The following is a 19,574-nucleotide window of genomic DNA, read 5'->3' as shown; positions in this document are numbered from 1 at the left end:
AATACAAAGGATAAATTTAAGAGCGCACAAAGGGCACGGATCGGGTGATCTTGCCGTCTTCAACTTAAGAAACCAATCAATTTAATAGCCGTCCCTTCTTTTCCTCGAAAAAGAAAATAATTAGGCGGCGACATTAAAGCCTTTTTTTTCTTCTCAGCACAACGAGCCTTGCTATCCAGGAAGCGATGTTGTGTTCAGCTTCGACTTTCGTGTAAAGAATTAAACACATCACCAATCTTCCAAATGCGCACAGAATCGTGGAGCACTTTTCTTCATGAGAACCATAAGCATTATTAGAAATAACGGAAGGCTGAAAGAGAGCGGACATGAAGGTCTCCTTATTTGTTTACTTGAGCACGCTTAAATATGCGATGCGCTAGAAAATAGCATTAGTCCCTACTACAGGTCGATAGAGTCACGCACATCGCTTTAAAAAAAAATCACGTTATTTTATATATGTAAAGAGTTGCCATCGAGCAAGATAATTCATCCAAGTTGAAGCTTGATGGGCATTCCTTTCATTTCGCTCACACATGTTCAATGCAACGAGTTCCATTAGAGGTAACGTAATTTATTTGCTTAAGCCAACAAACGACAAGAAGCACTAGCGCCAATGCTCCTCCATGAGACAATCCTAAATGCTTTAAGTTTTTTTTTACCTACAATCAATGGTGACACTACAGCACGACACACGGAGAAATAAATCCCTGAGTGGTGCCATATAGAATTTCACCAAACGGGGATTGCGGTGTTTCGATATGAAGGTTTTTCTGAATTTTATATGTGGCAAGACAAGCACAGCGTGGAAGATATGGACACAGACAGAAGCACACGGCGCTGACTTTCGACAGTCCAACAGTGATCATTGCAAGTCAATGCCGGGTGTGCCTTTCTTTCTGTGTACCCGTCTTTTGCGCTGGACTCGTTTTGCATTAATTACCAGCTCGTCCAAGCCTCTACCCTTAACAGCTCTAACGATGATTTCAAATCGCTGAAAAATGGGAATATGGGCAGCCATCCGCCTAGAGTGTCCAGAAACTAATACTAAAAACCACGTTTAACACTTCGTGAAAAGCCCGCAAAAGATATATCGCATGTGACGCCAAACTGTTCAATCAGTACCATACCTCTAACCGCGCCCATGCCATGCCTGTGGCATTTTCGCATTCTTTATCACACATCTCGTTAAGACCACCAGCATCGGTGCGCCTCGCCGGCAGCCGGGTCTTACCAGGAGACCGGGCACGGCTTCGAGTCGGGGTGGCCCGTCGGAGAGGAAGAGATGCCTTCCAGCCCAGGCAATTCGCTATGGTTACACATAAAGGAGCACTACGCTACAGCAAATGCAGAGTATTATTCTCCTGGAGTGTTCCACTCGGCGACGGCTTGCAACGCGCTTTCGTTGTGCGGAATTCAACGAACTACGCTCGCGCTTTGGTGGAAGAACGCACAGCGTTTCTTTAAGAGTCTTGCTTGGTGACGGTGAGGCTGTATCCGCTCAGTCTTAAACAGTGCTTTCTCAAGGAGATATCAACGATGCAATGTAAAATAAGTAAGTAAATAAATAAATTAATAAATTAATAAATTAAACGAACATAATTGGACACTAAGTAAGTAAGAAGTAGTAGTAATCATGTTGCTGTTGAGTTTTAACTTAGTATCACTGAGCTTAAAAAGTTGCTCTACGTTTGTGAAGCCTCTTCGATCACGGATGACGTCAAACGCCAATAATTTAATGGAGATTTACGTACTCGGCGCTAAGATATAAAAGACGTGTATGCAAAACAGCGGCACTACGTGAGGCGATGGCACACTGACAGAAGATGCGACGCCCATATTGCGGAATGTTGCCTTCCTACAGCTAGCGTGATTCAGCTATTTGCGGGGAATTCGAAGCGATGCTTGCCAAGGCTGTGCGAAAAAAAAAAGCTTGCTCTTCCTCAAACGCGCTTGTAAGTTGCACCTGGGCACCACTGAAATTTTCATACCGAGTGTAGTTGTTCCAGTTTTAGTTTTCCTCGCTTTCATTTCTCGCAATAGCTGTCGGGTTTTGCTATCGGCAAAACCGGCCAGGAGGTACTTCAAAAGTAAAGACACGTCGCGGCCAACTTAAAAGAAGAAAAAGGAACATACCGAACAAAAAAATAAAAAGGGAAAGAAATGCACGAGCGCTGTTGAAAGTGAAAGTTATGGCAATCTGTAGCGCATGCGTTATCACCGCCGTCACTTGGCAGAGCTAGTAAACATGGATAGAACGTGTAAAAATTGGCGCCGAGTCTATTGCCGCGGCCACAACAGCTAGCTGCTATAGAGGTCGACGAAGGAAATCTGGAAATGTCTTTCGCTGCATACGTTATTTAGTTGCATGGACGATGGTGCTTTGGCCTTATATGAATGGCGAGAAAAAGATAAGATATTCATTCAAGGAAAAAAAAAGAGAGAGCCGACCTTAGATCACTTGAGCCTATTATGCACTCTAAGTGGGGAAATAGAAAAATGAGACCATGAGGGATTATATGAGTGCTGACATTCAGAACAATGTTCACCTGAATGGCATCCGTAAGTCTGTACGGTATACACGATGGCGATCGGAAGTATTACCCCAGTTTCACCACAAAGGCACCCCCCCCCCCTCCCCTCGGTAGTCTGCACAGCACAGCACAAGTCTTCGTTTTTTTTTCGTTTTTTTCGTTGCTGTTTGGCGTGGTTGGCTGAGAAAAACAGCTGCTCAGGCTGTTGATCCCCGCTATAGGTGTTCGCATGCCCCGCAGCATCTTTAGGCGGCTTTCAGCGAACGTAAGGTATCTTCATCTCGTAGACAGGGTTTAAAGCCGCACCTTTTGCAGAAAAAGAGGGGCAATCACAAATGCTGACGTAGCGTGAATTAATTGACCATTTGCTGTAGTGTGATTGCTTGGCCACTATACTTACTAAATATAGCAATTATGTAGCAATGAGCAAGTGCTTATCTATACAACGTCTTCGTGTATTCGTGTTCACAGGGCCACCGAAGGTTTGATAAGTCGGAGCCATTAAAGTGGCGAGGGTAAAGCATGCTCAGTTGAGTTAGATGTGTCTTACGTCATTCTGAGGCCATTTATTTATTTTTCTTTCATTCGTGGACGCGGAATCGCGACAGGCGCAAACTAAAAATATGTCGTCAGGTGTCCCAAGCTATTCTCTACCTAGCTTTTAGTACTCCATACTGCTGGTATTAAAGCACGGGCTTTCATGTCTAGTTACCAATGTGATCACATTTCTGGTGAATGGATAAATACTCGTCCCAGAGCTCCTCCCCCATCTCCCCTTCTGCTTCTTTTTTGCCTTCATCAGAGCAGCTTAATAACCCTGAATTATTAGTTGATAGACTTGTAACGGCCCCAAACAGGCTGCCCATTTTACTGCTTTCCCACGAACGTCAATGTTTTCCTCTAACAGCAGACTGCTGCTTTTACACAACCTTGAAGACCGCTTGTCCACCAATTACCGCTTCCTAAACTATACGTTTTACGGTGCAGTTACACGGATGCCATAGAATGTCAGACATCCTTGTCGACAAAGCAGTGAACGTAAAATGCCAGAAAAGGCCTCGTATTATATTCCGAGACGTGTAGAAGGTCAGTAAGCGTAAAGTCGTTGGAGAGCGCGTCCTAGACAAGCATGTTCACAAATGGTGCCGGCGGGACGCGCAACGCGTCTTGGGCGGGCAGGGTAACATTACCATGAACTTTAAAGCGTGTCGCGAGCAGCTTCTAAAATACGCGGGTCATATTTCATGACCTTCACAAGTGGCAGATTACAAGAGCGCGAACAAGGTGTTCCCACTGCACCAATGTCATGTATGCGTTTGTTATTTGTTATAAACTGTCCCTTGTGAAGGTCACGCGCCAGCGGTCTTTTATCTGCGTGTTCTATTTTCAGCAGTACATGCTGTCGAAAGTCAGCGGTGGTGCTTTCTGTTTCTTTCCTCATACCCGCGTCGTCTGTGCTGTACAGAATCCTTCATAAGTGATAAATAAGCCCGCCTTGACGACTTAGACGGGTGAACCGCAAGGAGGAGGAAGGAAGGAGAAGGTGGAGAAGGAAAGGCAGGGAGGTTACCCAGTTTAGCTCAACCGGTTTGCTACCCTACACATGGGAGCGGAACACATGGGACATAAGGAAGTATAATATGGATAGAATAGAACATGCTCTCAGGAACGGAGGAAGCCTAAAAGCAGTGAAGAAGAAACTAGGAATTGGCAAGAATCAGATGTATGCGTTAAGAGACAAAGCCGGCAATATCATTACTGATATGGATGAGATAGTTCAAGTGGCTGAGGAGTTCTATAGAGATTTGTACAGTACCAGTGGCACCCACGACGATAATGGAAGAGAAAATAGTCTAGAGGAATTCTAAATCCCACAGGTAACGCCGGAAGAAGTAAACAAAGCCTTGGGATATATGCAAAGGGGGAAGGCAGCTGGGGAGGATCAGGTAACAGCAGATTTGTTGAAGGATGGTGGGCAGATTGTTCTAGAGAAACTGGCCACCATGTATACGCAATGCCTCATGACCTCGAGCGTACCGGAATCTTGGAAGAACGCTAACATAATCCTAATCCACAAGAAAGGGGACGCCAAAGACTTGAAAAATTATAGACCGATCAGCTTACTGTCAGTTGCCTACAAAGTATTTACTAAGGTAATCGCAAATAGAATCAGGAACACCTTAGACTTCTGTCAAGCAAAGGACCAGGCAGGATTCCGTAAAGGCTACTCCACAATAGACCATATTGACACTATCAATCAGGTGATAGAAAAATGTGCGGAATATAACCAGCCCTTATATATAGCTTTCTTTGATTACGAGAAAGCGTTTGATTCTGTCGAAACCTCAGCAGTCATGGAGGCATTACGGAATCAGGGTGTAGACGAGCCGTATGTAAAAATACCGAAAGATATCTATAGCGGCACCACAGCCACCGTAGTCCTCCATAAAGAAAGCAACAAAATCCCAATAAAGAAAGGCGTCAGGCAGGGAGATACGATCTCTCCAATGCTATTCACAGAGTGTTTACAGGAGGTATTCAGAGACCTGGATTGGGAAGAATTGGGGATAAAAGTTAATGGAGAATACCTTAGTAACTTGCGATTCGCTGATGATATTGCCTTGCTTAGTAACTCAGGGGACCAATTGCAATGCATGCTCACTGACCTGGAAAGGCAAAGCAGAAGAGTGGGTCTAAAAATTAATCTGCAGAAAACTAAAGTAATGTTTAACAGTCTTGGAAGAGAACAGCAATTTACAATAGGCAGCGAGGCACTGGAAGTGGTAAGGGAATACATCTACTTAGGGCAGGTAGTGACGGCGGATCCGCATCATGAGACGGAAATAATCAGAAGAATAAGAATGGGCTGGGGTGCGTTTGGTAGACATTCTCAGACCATGAACAGCAGGTTGCCATTATCCCTCAAGAGAAAAGTGTATAATAGCTGTGTCTTACCAGTACTCACCTACGGGGCAGAAACCTGGAGGCTTACGAAAAGGGTTCTACTCAAATTGAGGACGACGCAACGAGCTATGGAAAGAAGAATGATGGGTGTAACGTTAAGGGATAAGAAAAGAGCAGATTGGGTGAGGGAACAAATGCGAGTTAATGACATCTTAGTTGAAATCAAGAAAAAGAAATGGGCATGGGCACGATATGTCATGAGGAGGGAAGATAACCGATGGTCATTAAGGGTTACGGACTGGATTCCAAGGGAAGGGAAGCGTAGCCGGGGGTGGCAGAAAGTTAGGTGGGCGGATGAGATTAAAAAGTTTGCAGGGACGACATGGCCACAATTAGTACATGACCGGGGTTGTCGGAGAAGTATGGGAGAGGCCTTTGCCCTGCACTGGGCGTAACCAGGCTGATGATGATAACATGGGAGCGGGATGGAGGGATGAAGGATGGGGAGGAGAGAGAGAGAGCACATAGCACAGCACACACATCGTCAGTTACAGTTCGTCAGTCTTGCGCGGTACGTGACATCACTGTCACAGCCGCTTGTCCAAGCCCGTCTCTTTCAAAAACCGAAGTAGTCCCTTCGTCGCCTTCAGCTGCGATGTCTTTTGTCGGCGACATGTGAAAATCGTTTCAACTGACAATGGTCTATGGTCGAGGTGCGCTAGAACGGACGCCATGGGGGACTGTCTCTGAACATTATATTCAGGACAGTCGCACAGAATGTGTTCTAGCGTCTCCTCGCAAATACAGGCATAGCAGAGAGCGTTGTCGTCCATTTTAATGTGAAATGAGTAAGATTTCATGAATACTACCCCTAGCCATAAGCGATAAAGCAGAGTGGTCTCTCTTAGGCGGAGCCAGTTGGCATACAGAGATGCATCAAAGAGGGCAGGTGGTATTGACGAGAGCTCCGATTGGTCCGGCTCCTTGATGTGCACCATAGAGAGAGCGTGATCTCCTGTGCAAGCACTCGAAGTCTGCTGGCTGCGTCGGACCGTGAAAAGGGTATGGCCTCTTCCTGTGGGTCTTCAAGAGCTGCCCGAGTGGCATTATCGGCGTCTTTGTTTCCTATGGCGCCGCAGTTACTTGGCAGCCAGTGAAACGTCACGTGGTGTCCTTTCTCGTGTGATGTATGGAGTAGGCATCTAATATCGAATACGAGCTGTTCATATGGGCCGCAACGCAGACTTGATAGCACAGATTGTAGGGCTGCCTTTGAGTCACTGAAGCTTGACCCTTGTCGAGGAGGTTCCCGATTGACGAAACAAAGTGCAGCGCGAAGAGCAGCTAGTTCCGCAGCTGTCGATGTCGTTGGGTGGTCAGTGCTAAAGCTGATGGTAATAACTCTTGCTGGGACAACCACAATACCGGACGAACACTGGATGTTTGTGGAACCATCAGTATAAATATGTACACTGTCCGCATACCTCTCGTGCAGAAGCGGAGACAGTTGTTTCAGCACAGGCGACGACAGGTCAGACTTTTTCCCGATTCCTGGTATACTGAGATGTGTAATGTGGGGCTAATAAGACACCAGTGGGGTATCGATGGTTTAGATGCAGCGGTGAAGCCCGAGGGAAGTTTGTCGTTGTACTTGACGATAGTTTTAGAGAATGATGCTTGGTGCCTGTCTGAAGGTAGTGTTGCAAGGTGGTGATAGGGGGCAAGTGCATAATGTCTGATGTGCGTTCTCAGGGCTTCCACCGTAATGGTGCATTGAGTTTGCATTGGATGGTCCCGAGCAATCGCAATAGTTGCCTCTGTTGACGTGCATCTGGGCAAACCAAGGCAAACTCTGAGTGCTTGAGCTTGCGCTGCCTGCAGAACACGAATGTTTGTCTTGCAGATGTTGTTCAGTACAGGTAGACTATATATTAAAAAACATAGAGAGCTCTGTAGTTTCAGCATTGCGTCTACTGACACCCCCACGTCTTTCCTGTTAAGTATTTAAACAACTGGGAAGTTGCTGTCAGGCGCCGTTTCATGGAGGCCACGTGCGGTCTCCAACAGAGGTCTCGGTCAATAATTACGTCAAAAAATCTGTGGGTTCTGACATAGGAAATGGTCCGCCCATTGACTGAGATGACATAAGGCGTCATTGGTTTGCGAGTAAATGCCACTAGTGCGCATTTTTCTGGTGATGAGACCTTGTTTACACAAGTAGCTCGCTGTCAAAGTTGCCGCTCTTTGAAGCCGCGCACGTATCTGAGGACGTGTAACTGCCGAAGTCCAGACACAAATGTCGTCTGCGTATATTGAAACCTTGATGGTAGTTGGCAAGTATTCAGCAAGTCCATCAAGAGCGAGGTTGAATAGCGTCGTGCTGAGAAAACCGCCGTGAGGAACGCCCGTGCTGGTATAGCGCCGCGTAGTTGGGCCATCATCAGTTAACACAAAGAATGATCTTGCACATAGGTAACTTGCAATCCACAAGAAGACTCGACCACCTAGGCCAACCGTCGCAAGAGCGTCGAGAATGGCCTCATGTAATACGTTATCGTATGCGCCTTTCACATCTTAGAATAAAGCTGCAGATAAACGCTTACGGTACCTTTTGTGCTGGACATATGAAACGAGATCAACTGCATTGTCGATGGAAGAGCGGTCACGTCGGAAACAGCCATGGAATTCGGATAAATCTTGTAGTGTTCAAGGTACTCTTCCAGGCGGCCGAGGATCATCCGTTCCATTATCTTTCCTACACAGCTGGCCAGCGCTATTGGGCGGTAAGGGGTGAGCTCTAGTGGGGATTTGCCCTGCTTCAAGAGTGGCACCAGGCGGCTTTCCATTCAATTCGTCAGGAACATTTCCCTCCTGCTATGAGGGGTTGTAAAGACTCAGCAATTCTCTCCGTGCGGATTCTCCGAGGTAGCACAAGGCTCGGTATGATATACCATCTGGACCCGGAGAAGCGCCCGCAGAGAGCTAGTGCTGTTTCGAGCTCCTCCATTGTAAAAGGAAGGTCCATGCAGCAATCACGGGAATTGGGGACGTCACCTCGGGCTGGAGGATCTGGACGAGTCGCTTGGTCTGCGATCCGCGCACAAAAGTCTTCTGCGACATCGATGTCTTGCCGCCCTTGGAAAAGCGCGAGCGCCTTGAATGGAAAATGCTGTTCCGGAAGGCAACGCAGACCTTGCACCGTTTTCCAAATGCGAGACAGTGGCTTGCGGGGGTCTAGTGTCTGGCAAAACGTTGCCCAACGTTCCGACGCTAATCTATCCATACGACGCTGAATCTTCTTTTGCATCCTCCTGGCTGCCCTAAGGTCATCGATTGATTTTGTACGACGATGTTCCGCCCGGCGACGAAGTGCTCGAAGTTGCTCTAATTCCATGTCGAAGTCGTTTCGCGTGGAAGAGATCGTTATCATGCGAGTGGCGTTTTGCATCGTATTTTTAATTGTTTGCTCTAACCCAGAGGATATGCCCTCGCGGCAGGCATCTTCCATACCAGATTTGAAGTTGGCCCATTGAATCGTCCGAATGGTATTCCGTGGACCAGATCTAGACGACAAGCCTTTGATATTTAGGTATGAGGGAATGTGATCACCCCCATGTGTCTGAATATCTGGAAACCACTCCACATATCTGGCGAGAGAGTTGGAGAGGAAAGCACGAAAACATTGCTTTATAACTGCGGAACACATTCTGTGGAAGAAATGTAGTGGGAGATTTCATAGAGCAACACTGCTGCGCGATATAATATTCGGTCTGTCCAACAGTACTTCCATGATATACTCGTTAAATTTCATTCTTCGTATTACATCCGCCTTGGAGATAAGTAACAAACATTTTTTCCTTATTTGCCTTTCTTTTCTGACCCCCCGCTAACGAAGGAGGGCACCAGAATTCGTGGTTAATTTAGAGGTACCGAAATAAAGCGCCGCGTACGCCTCGCTGACCGGAGTGGCACTGCCTCCATAGGGCGAGCAAGCGCGCTGCCAACCCCGCGACAACGTTACGAAAACGCACAAAACAGGATGTCTTCGCATCTCATGATGGTGGCGCATGGTGATTTCGCCCTTCGCCATAGAACAAGAGCTGCATCTCTTGAACACAAAAAAATAAAAAAAAAATAAAATAAAAATAAAGGGGAACGAGAAAGAAGCATCGGCTGAATGCGGGCGTCTGCAGTCGGTTTTTCTGACTGCTCCACAGGGAATAGTAAGAAGAAGAAAAAAGCACTAAGCGGAAGATGCATTTGGGTAATTTCAGCATACGCTAGTTACTTAATAGCTTCTACGTTCTTTCACACCTTTATTATCATTATTTTGCATTTTCCCGCTAGTCTTCAGGATCTCTTCAACTCACATGTCCCTGTTCATGCGGAATAACAGGTAGGTAGTTTGATTATAGCAAGGAAGATTTAGATATGCAACGCCGGGAACTCTTCCAAAACAATGTTGCTAACCAACGCCACCCCGGGGCGATATCGAGCCAGAAGGGAGAACGACCCCCACTGCGGTGACTGTTATGCTTTAAATTCAAGAACCAAATGTAAAAAAAAAATATGGGGTTTTACGTGCCAAAACCACTTTCTCATTATGAGGCACGCCGTATTGGGGGGCTCCGAAAATTTGGACCACCTGGGATATTTTAACGTGCCCCAAATGTAAGCACACGGGTGTTCTCGGACCAAATGTAAACAAACACACAGACGGCGAAAAAAAGAAAAGGCACAAATAACAAGCTGTTCTTGTTGTGGGACACGGCGTTAGGATGTCGGTGATTTTTATAACGGAGCATGTCCTGATGCGCGGACGACACACACGAAGCGCTCCATTGTCTGCGTACTCTGTCGTGTGTCGTCCGCCTCAATGTGGCTTTCCAAGAATTGGTCCCCCACTCAACATGCACGGTTCTAGCGACCGATGCGTCGGTCACGGCGGCGCTACAATACTCGTGTCACTCGCGTTACCTTCAGCGCCCGCCGTGTTGGTTCCGTGGCTACATGGCGCTCTAGCTGTTGTTAAGCGTGATGTCGCGCGTTGGATTCGCAGCCGCGTTCGGATGGGGGCGGAGTGTAACATCTCTCGTGCGCCGTGTTTTTGGGCGCACAGTACGGAAGCCCAGGTGGTCGGCACCAATACAGTGTCCTCCAACATGGCGTCTCGTCAAGCCCTGTCAGTGTATACCATGATAACTATAACTTCCATTGCAATCTAAACGCACAGCGTTCTGCACTATGCGTCTCACAGCTATCCTAACCCAAGCTGCTTCGAGATATTCAACGCAAGTAGAGGCCACCAGTACTTGTTACACATCGCGCGCTAATTTATCGTTACGCAAGATATGTATATATTGCAAACAAAGAAGCTGAGGTTGTGAACTTGCAATCAGAGATGAAGAATGAAAAGGGAGAGACAGAGGCGTAATCCGCACAAACGCGTGCGTAGGTTTCTGAGCGCGGAAACTTATCCGGATTAGGAATTTTAAAGTATTTCTATATATTGTCTACCTTAAATAGAAGCTCCCGTCTTTGTGATATTCCGGTAACAAGTTCCTGCTTCCAATATGGCCTCAACGGTCTAGCTTCACAAGAATAAAAAAAGAAAGGCAGACTGCCGAAAGGCTCAATGAGTAGGCGTGTGTTTGGGACGACAGCGATTATTGTTGGCCTTTCGCTTTCTTCTTTTTCAACTTTTTTTTTACATGGGTATGCGTAATGAGCCACCATCAGCTTCGGACCCTTGGGCGTCGACATTACCACATTACCCACCTACGCCAGACAGGCTGCAGGCGTGAGGCTCCCCCTACTTGTATAATTATGCGGATTGACTGCCAAGATTTACCACAGCCATGTCAAAACAAACATGCTCGGTACAAGGGCAAAAGGAAGAAAGCACATAGTCGTTCATAACATATATGCGCTTCCTGTCCAAAATAATCCTTTTAAACATCTCTATGAAATCGCTTATTATTGCTGATAAAGTGTCGGAGCGAGTGCATTTTATATTCAGGCAGGAGGAATTCATGGCTGTTTAAAAACCAAATGTCAAGACGTTAAGACAGAATCCATTAATCAGGAGTTGAATTAACAAAGCTTTTTGTTCGTAAGTGCTCTCTGCTATTGGCCGGCCGCCTTCGTTAATGATATGTACATCATCAGCATAGACTGAAATTTGGCCTTACGAACAATTCTAGCGTGAGAGCTTTTTGGGAATACGGACCCACAATCCACCACAGACAAGAAAATGAAATTCTGCACTAACCTGAGTAATTATAGAACCACAGAGAAAACAACCTCGACTAAGTGCCTGATCTATAGCTTCGCGAAGTTAGGATAGCTGTAAGACGCATAGTACAGAACGCTGCGGGCATAGATGGGAAGTTATAGCCATCTTGGTATACTAAGGAGCCATTACGAGCTTTCGTGGCTGTCTCTGTCATTATTGCTGCGCGTAACAAAAAATAAGGTAACCTAAACGGGCGTTAGCATGTAGCAACTGTTAATTTCCGACTTTCAAGACCAGACTACACTCGCACGCAACTTTCGATGGAAATGAAAGAAAATCTAGGGGGCGGAGCTTCTGCACATGTGTTACTGCGCCAAGTAGTCCGGCAGCGTTTGGCAGCGCTTTTGGTTTCTCGGAACAGAGGCTGGAATCGACGCAGCTTCCGCGTGCAACGGTTTCGCGTTTGCCCGGACGCGGAAGGGAAAAGTCGCAAAATAAGTCAACTTCAGCACTCAATGGTGTGTTTTGTCTTATTTAGCGGTTGTAAATAAGGATATTGTGCTCTTTCTTCCTCATCTTAAACTAAGGCGGCAGCGAGTGCGGGACTCGATCTTTTCAGAATCGCTCTCACTTGTGCGCACTTTGCCTCCGTAGCTTTCCCTTCATTGCCACAGAAATTTGTCCGCGAATGTAACCGCTAACGAGCTACCTCGCCAAAACTCTTCTTCAAGGCAAGCTATTCTATACTGAACTCTGGAATTTCCCAATAAATATATTTCAACAAATAAAAGAGTTTACAACATGGCAATAATTAACCCTGGCGTGAACATGAAAGAAAATGCAGGAAACCGTAACGTTAGGCGATAACGAGGCGAACGAAGGATTACGCGCTGCTGGGAAACTACGACTATTCCAAACCATTTCTGAGCAACTTCACATTCTGAATAATGGCTTGTCTCGAAACAATTCACCGACGATTATGATAGTCCCTAATGCGAAATTTGAGCGCAGCTCTATACGTGCTTTCATTTCGCGATATAATAAAGCAAAGAATCTGAGCGAGACACGTAGCAGAGTCGGCGATCGTCGAAAATTTGATCTGCTGGTTAAGCGCGTCGGCTTTTATAGATGACTCGTCGAAGGTTCCAGTGTAATCGCTGGTGCCGCGTCGCTTCCAGAAAGTATACTACATAATTCCCGTCGCGCATACAATCAGATCGCAAAACAATCGCAAACCATGACAATCGAAACAAGCGCGAACAAGACTAAACCAAGCTAATCAAACAAGCGTGGGCGAAAGCCGACGCGCGCAGGCGGTACTATACGAAACGAGCTTTCCGGCTGAGACCAGATACGAGTACGCATGGAACGGTAGGGCGGGTCCGCATGACACCAGTTTCCCGTGCGCACGCCACTGAAGGGGCTGCTCTCATTGGTCTCCGCCGTTCGCGGCTCGTGTCTTTCATCCTTCGCTGTTGTGCTCATTCGCTCGGTTACGCCGACGCCGACTTTTGCCACAGGAACGAGCGCCTAAGAGGTGCTCTCTAAAACAAGGTTGATACGTGAGGGCAAATTTTCAATATAGTCCTGCCAACTTATCTTATTCGATGGGAAACTTTAGAGGGCATTCTTAATCGAAAATTCATTTGAAGCCATAAAATAGTGGTGTTGTCTGCCTACTATGTATACAAAAGCGGTGAGGAGAGAAAGAAAAATCGCAAGAATAAAACAAAAAGAGCGGCAGTTGATTTGAGTTTGCACATTACTTTGGGCATAGAAATGTCACGTCGTACCAGTATACACTGGCGACACGCTTCCTTCAAGGCAACCTCTATACGCCTGCCAAGTTCGAGAAGGCTGCAACTAAAAGCAATCTGAAAACCATTTCCGTGACTCCTTGGGCCGAATGCGCGCCACCTCGAGCCGCCATACCGTCGTTCAGTTGCTCGCTGCAAATGCAAGCAGCGCACGGAGACTCGCTAGCGCACGTGCGAAGGGACGGTGTTGCAAGCCCTGCGCCGACACTGATGGGGCGGCCGCGCGCGTTGAGTGTCCGTCGTTGCCACGAGGCATGGCTAATCGCAGTTGCTGTGGTATGAATTGCACAACGATGTTACGTCACAGCAGAATCGATGTGTACCTGTTCGGCGGGTAGGTGAAAGCTAAAGGGGATCGATAGAAGCGTTTCATTCCTTAGCCGCGTTGTGTCACGGCACACAAGGGTTCAATGCTCCGAGCGAGAAGTTATAATTGCGGTGATGCCAGCGACAGAGGTCAATCACGCTCGGGACACTATAATCTGCGTGGAAGACGCACTCATATATAGAGACCAGCCGAGGTTGGTCATTGGCTATGGCGTACTGCTGCTGAGCAAGACGTAGCGGGTTCGATTCCCGGCGTCTGCGTCCGTGTTCCGATGAGGGCGGAATGCACAAACGCCGCTGTGTAGTACCAGGCGGTGGGCGCACGTAATCGAAAGTGTCCTCCACTGTGGCGGATCTCGTAGCATCTGTGTCGCTCTCGAACGTTAAACATAATAAAATCGAATTAATAATGAATGCTCACACACTCAAGGAGAGAAGGCTCTAACAAGAGCTCAAATTAACTGAATAGGCGAGGTACATCGGAACGCTGAACAGGTTTGAAACCAATCACTATACGCGTGGGCTGCAATCACAGTGTTGTTGTTATTTCCTTTGATTGATATGAAAAGGAAAGAAGAAATGCTCCATTTCTTATGCGGGAGGTAGGTGCGAGGAAAAGCTTATCATTTCGTATGTTTTTAGACAATCCGAGTACAGAAAATTTTCTCAGCTCCGTCTTCCGAAAAACCTTTCAAGAGTTTTTTGGAAAATTTATGTGACTATATTTATACTGAAGTGAAGAAATTGAAAAGGACAGTTAATATGCGTAGGTCACAACAAGAACCGAGAAGACACATGGCGCGAAATGTAAACATAAGTTAGAAGAAAGCACCACGCTGTAGTAGCTCAACAAAACAAAGAACAGGAATCCGTCTAAACTGGGAGGAAATTTATAATTAATACTGTGTGTCGAAAATGGCACTGTATTGGTGTACGAAATCGGTAAACCAAAGGATTTAAAGTCGATTTATAAGCTACTTTTAATAGCGCTTTATAATCGGTTACTCTGCGGTGCCTCGTAATTAATTATAGTTAATACTGTGTTAGAGGCTTGGCTATAGACGTTTAATGTCGATACGTAAAATGAACGACTGTAAAAAGAAAGTATCTGAATTGGCCACAGCTAAGCCAGCTATGGTTGAAGTACTCAACGGCAAAGCACAGTCTTCTGCCTCCCAACGAAAATGCACCAGGACGCCCTGTAAAAACAAATTGTAAGAGCTCTTGAAACTTTAGGAACAGTCAATAAACTGGCATGAAACCAGCGCATGGACAAGAACTTAACACTGCTGTGTATTAAGACGGAGTAACTGATTGCAGCATACATCATGCCACGCCCACCTTCCAGTTATGGTGAAACGCATCCCATGTTATGCCACTGAGACCTAAAAGAAATACCGCTTACAAACAAAACACGTTGCCGATATCTGTGGAAATAGGCATACATGGACTGTTTCTCAATATTGACGTCGATGCTATTCTTGTGCGCACCCAAATTTGCCTTAAGGAAAAGGTAAAAGAGAGAGAGCGAGAAAGGCTAACGACAGTGGTTTTCCCAAGAAGGTGACTGCGCGGACGATTTCCTCATCGCTGTTTGCCAGCGCCGAATGCCCGCTTTCCTCGCCTAGTTTTTCTGGTCGGCCAGTGCGTAACAGAACTCGCGAGCGACCAACCACGGAGCACTGTTGGCGTTTGAGTGACGCATCAGGTTCTCAAGCGACGACTCATCTGTCTGTCGAGAATCGAATATGAGAAAGAGAAATCCCGTAGTGTAAAAACGCGCCCCAAACAGGCAACACACCGACGCGTCGAGAGGGTGAGAGACTTCCGCAGACATGCGGCGTCAATGAAAGCACGTGCTGCTCCACGAGAACCTGTTTGCATGCATAGGCACGAGCTTAGCGTTGTAAATAAGGAAAAAGAGATGCACTACCGGTACACAAACGACCGCTCCTGACGACAGGCAGCCAATTTCGATGCAAGCAGCACCGCCCTTCCACCATGACGGTTCGAGAACCACGTTAGTGGGGGATACGCAACATCGTGACTCATCCGGCCTTAAACGGCTTGTCAGCGTTCACAGTTTTCTGCAGCGTCATCCTCGTTTGAAACAGTATATGCCTGCGAGACGCTGCCTGTAGTTTTCTTTTTGGCAGAGACGGGCACGCCTGTCCATTTCATGCTGAACTATTAACGCTCGCCGCTTCGCATTTTCTATCGGCAACTCCGCGACGGTTCCCGTGCTGTAGCACCGAGAATAAAGACTCGCCCGTGCGTCACGCTGAAATCCGAGACGCTACCGTGGAAGTGCTTGTGGAGGGCATCCGCAACGGTCGGAGATTAGCACCGCACGGAGCGATTCTCCGGCGAAAGGGCTCGTAGCCCCGCCCCACGGCGAATGCTACCGTGGCGGCCGCTTCACGCAACGTCCGTTTCGGCGGCGTGTCTCGTGCGCCAAGGAGGAGTCTTCAGGCGGCGCATCTTTGGGAGATTCGCCTCGGCTTTCGGCACGCTGTGCATTCTGACTCGGTAGATGCGCGCGGACGAACCCCACACGCCCCGCACTGCAAGGGACTAGTTCCTGCCCCACATGTCGCGCTGCTTCCGGAAGTGCAGGATAAGCAGCCTGACCACGGTGATGGAAGCCGTTGCCGGCGAAGACGCGACCCCACCCCATGGGGCGAGTGTGTCCGCGCGCACTGTGACGGCGGCGTCCGTGCCGGCTTTGCTCGAAGGAGCCGACGACCCGAAGCGCTTCTTCCGGCCCTGCAGAGGGTTCCTCCTTTGTGCGGTCAATTGCGCGCCCCATTCACGGCTCGCTCGCTCGGGCCGGCTCGACAGCGTTCGTTCGGGTCGGCATGGAAAGACCGGAATGGGCGGCGCTGCCGGGCTGCGCGCACGGGCCGCTGCGGCGGTTTCGATCGACCGGCGCCATGACGGCTCGCCCATGCATGGGGTCTACAGAACATGGCGCCAAACTAGTCGCGCGCGCGCACTGCCACGGCGCGCGAAGCAACCGGTCTACTTACCGAGGACAGCTCGCCGTCGTTGCGTATGGCATCCAGCACGTTCTCGGCCGCTCCAAGCGCGGCGACGATGGCGAGGAGCAGCGCGGAGCACACGGCCATCGGCGGCGTCATCATGATCGTGGCACGGGGACACAGCGCGGAACGACGCCGGCCGAGACGACGCCTAGCGCATTGTTCCCCCGCGAGCGGCGCTGCCTCTGCTGGAGAGGGGAGGCAGGGAGGGGGGACCAAGGGGTACGAGGGGGGGAAGGCGTTTGTGGCGTCCAGCTGACGTCATCCCCCCGCCAAGCACCGGTTTTGCCCGCGCGCGCGCAACAAAGCCACCGCGGGGCGCCCGACCGCTCGACCACGCTCTGGGCGGCGCCCACCGGCTGCCGCTGCTGCACCGTCATCGCGCACCGGTGTGTGACCTCCCACCACCACGAACAGCCACCGGCAACAAAACTACAATGGACACACCTACAGGAAACCTGGCCGCGTATTGTAGACTCATCGGGCAAAGGGACTCCGCTTTGCATCGGCACTGACCTCCTCTCCATCGCACCAAAAAACAGGGGCGAACGTGTCACGCATTAAAGGCACCTGGCCGCTCAACGAAACTGTTCGTGCAAGTCTCTCAAGTTGTCTTACAACAACCGCCACCAAAAATAAGGTTACATTGGACCCACTTAAACATCGCGCGCGTCGAGACACCCTTCAGACGCAGCAACTCCGCTTCACGACGGTACCGGCCTCCTCCCCTGGCTCTGCGAGCTGGGGCAAATGCATAATGGATTAGCTTTTATAAGGACCCCGGCCGCTTATAGCGGGCTTCGAGCCGGTGGTGCGAGACGTCTTCACAGCCACTGTACGTTGTGACCGGCTACTGTACGCAAGTTTCATGCAGGCGGCGAGACCCGCCGTGTAAAAGGTACTCGCGACAGCGAGAATCCCCCCGCTGTGTTCCGGCGAAAGTCGCGAGTGCATGGCCGACTGCGCGCCCGACTGCGCATCTGCGAGTTCGAGTGGCGGTGCGAGCGAAGAGTTTTTCAACGATAATTGATCTGCGTGCGCGGCCAGGTGTGCCAACAGCGCTTACCACTGGCGGGACTCGGGTTTCGCACTGATTGGCAGCACGGCAGAGGGAGACGGCGGAGAAACGTGAGCGTCGAAATTGGCGCCACATTTTGCCGAAGCGCCGACTTTCAGCATTGATAATATAATTGCAGCCCACAGAATAAGTTTCCCATGAATTTGTTGGTCGCCTATTAGCCGTGTCAGTTGGCAGGGAGGGCAGAGTTTACATTTATTTCATAATAGAGCAGTATCAGTGTGCTTGTGAGTAACGCGCGGACTGGAATATATTGGTGGGTGATGGGGCACCTCGAATGAAAGCATGTACTAGCGTCAGAACTTGAGCTAGTTGGTATTGATGTATGTTAACCTGTCAGAATGTGGAATCTCCGGTTCATATTTTTTGAAGATGACAACCCGATCAAAAAGTACGCTCACAGCACACAGCCTTCTAGGACTCTCCACAACCACCATTTCTACACTGCCCACTGCACAAGATCGTGTCATCATTCTAATCCAGACGTCTACCATCGTGAGCGCTGCGACTGAGCGACTCTAGTCCTGCGTTGAGCAATAATTAATCTAATGAATTTCGTATGTCTGAGCAATGCGTGCAACAGGAAGGTAGGGTCATGTAAATTTGCATGTGATCCTGTCGCTCTTGGACCGCCCAGCTGTGCTATAAGAAATACTTTCCTGCTATAATTTTGATGACGATCTTATTACTTTGTTTCACTAAATTCAGTCATGACAAGGTGTGTGAAATACCAATCACTAACTATGTGCGCGCCTTCTCTCCAGAAGGCATGAAACTTGTAACACCTTTGTCAGTGGTACAGCACGAGAACCATCGTGGGAAGACCGATAGAGTATACAGCGAGCATTTTGTTGAGCTTGAGTGTATTTATCCCTTAAATAATCACTAAAAATGATAACATTGGTTACTCTTAATATTAAGAGTGCCTTCCTAAACTGTAAAGAAACAAACGACAAGGTCGGGCGCACCTATAATTATAGAAGATTCCGTAGCAAGAGATCGAATGCCCTTTGGGAGCCTGTGTATGATATCTGGCTTCATGCCAGCTGACGTTCTTTTTTCTCTATAACCGCAATCAATCTCCAGTCTGCATGTACCTTCACAGTTGTATCAGATGCCTTGGTTTGACCCGCTACAGGTTACAGTAAATAATTGTTCCAGTTCGGAGTAGTCAGACATCGTATGCGGCCGGAGTGTTGTTGCTGGAATCCGCGAATGGGGCTGTCATCTCACTTGCTTATTCCAAAAATGACTCCACCTTAAGTGTCTTTAACAGAGGTAATGCTGGAAAGGGCGTCGCCTCTGTATTTCCTTTTACTATGCAGACGGGCAGATGCGCATGTCTTGATTGCCCGATGACCCATTTGCGAGAACAGGGGAACGCCGCTGCCTCTGTGTGCAACTAAAGCGACTAAGAGCAGCGGCACGCATATACCGCGATAAATTATAGGTAGTAGCACGCCACTCTTTTTGTTTATTCTTTGCATTCGGTCAGTGTAAAAGAAGATCCAGGCTTTGCAAGGCGGCAGCGTCAAAAAGAGAGGGGAAATGCCGGACCAGTTGTCCAGGGGTGTCGACGGCGGGCGGAGCGAGCGCGCCTTCCGGGCCTCGTGTGCTCGCACAGTGCGCAACCAGGGTTGC

General features: G+C 48.4%; 1 protein-coding gene across 1 annotated transcript in view; it reads right to left on the bottom strand.

Moving 5' to 3' along the window:
• The window catches only part of Fas1 (fasciclin 1 Fas1 domain-containing), a 69,803-nt gene extending 52,778 nt beyond the window's left edge, over window positions 1-17,025 (bottom strand). Inside the window, exon 1 of the mRNA XM_050179533.3 lies at window positions 16,844-17,025. Within this exon, the coding sequence (XP_050035490.1) occupies window positions 16,844-16,957 (114 nt within the window). The 5' untranslated portion in view covers window positions 16,958-17,025. The remainder of the gene's footprint in view (window positions 1-16,843) is intronic.
• Between the last annotated feature and the right edge of the window lie 2,549 nt (window positions 17,026-19,574).

This window comes from Dermacentor andersoni, chromosome 5 (assembly GCF_023375885.2).
Source record: "Dermacentor andersoni chromosome 5, qqDerAnde1_hic_scaffold, whole genome shotgun sequence".
Classification (NCBI taxonomy): Eukaryota; Metazoa; Arthropoda; class Arachnida; order Ixodida; family Ixodidae; genus Dermacentor; species Dermacentor andersoni.
Note: the sequence above shows the minus strand (reverse complement) of the source record. Positions and strands in the feature narration are given on the sequence as shown.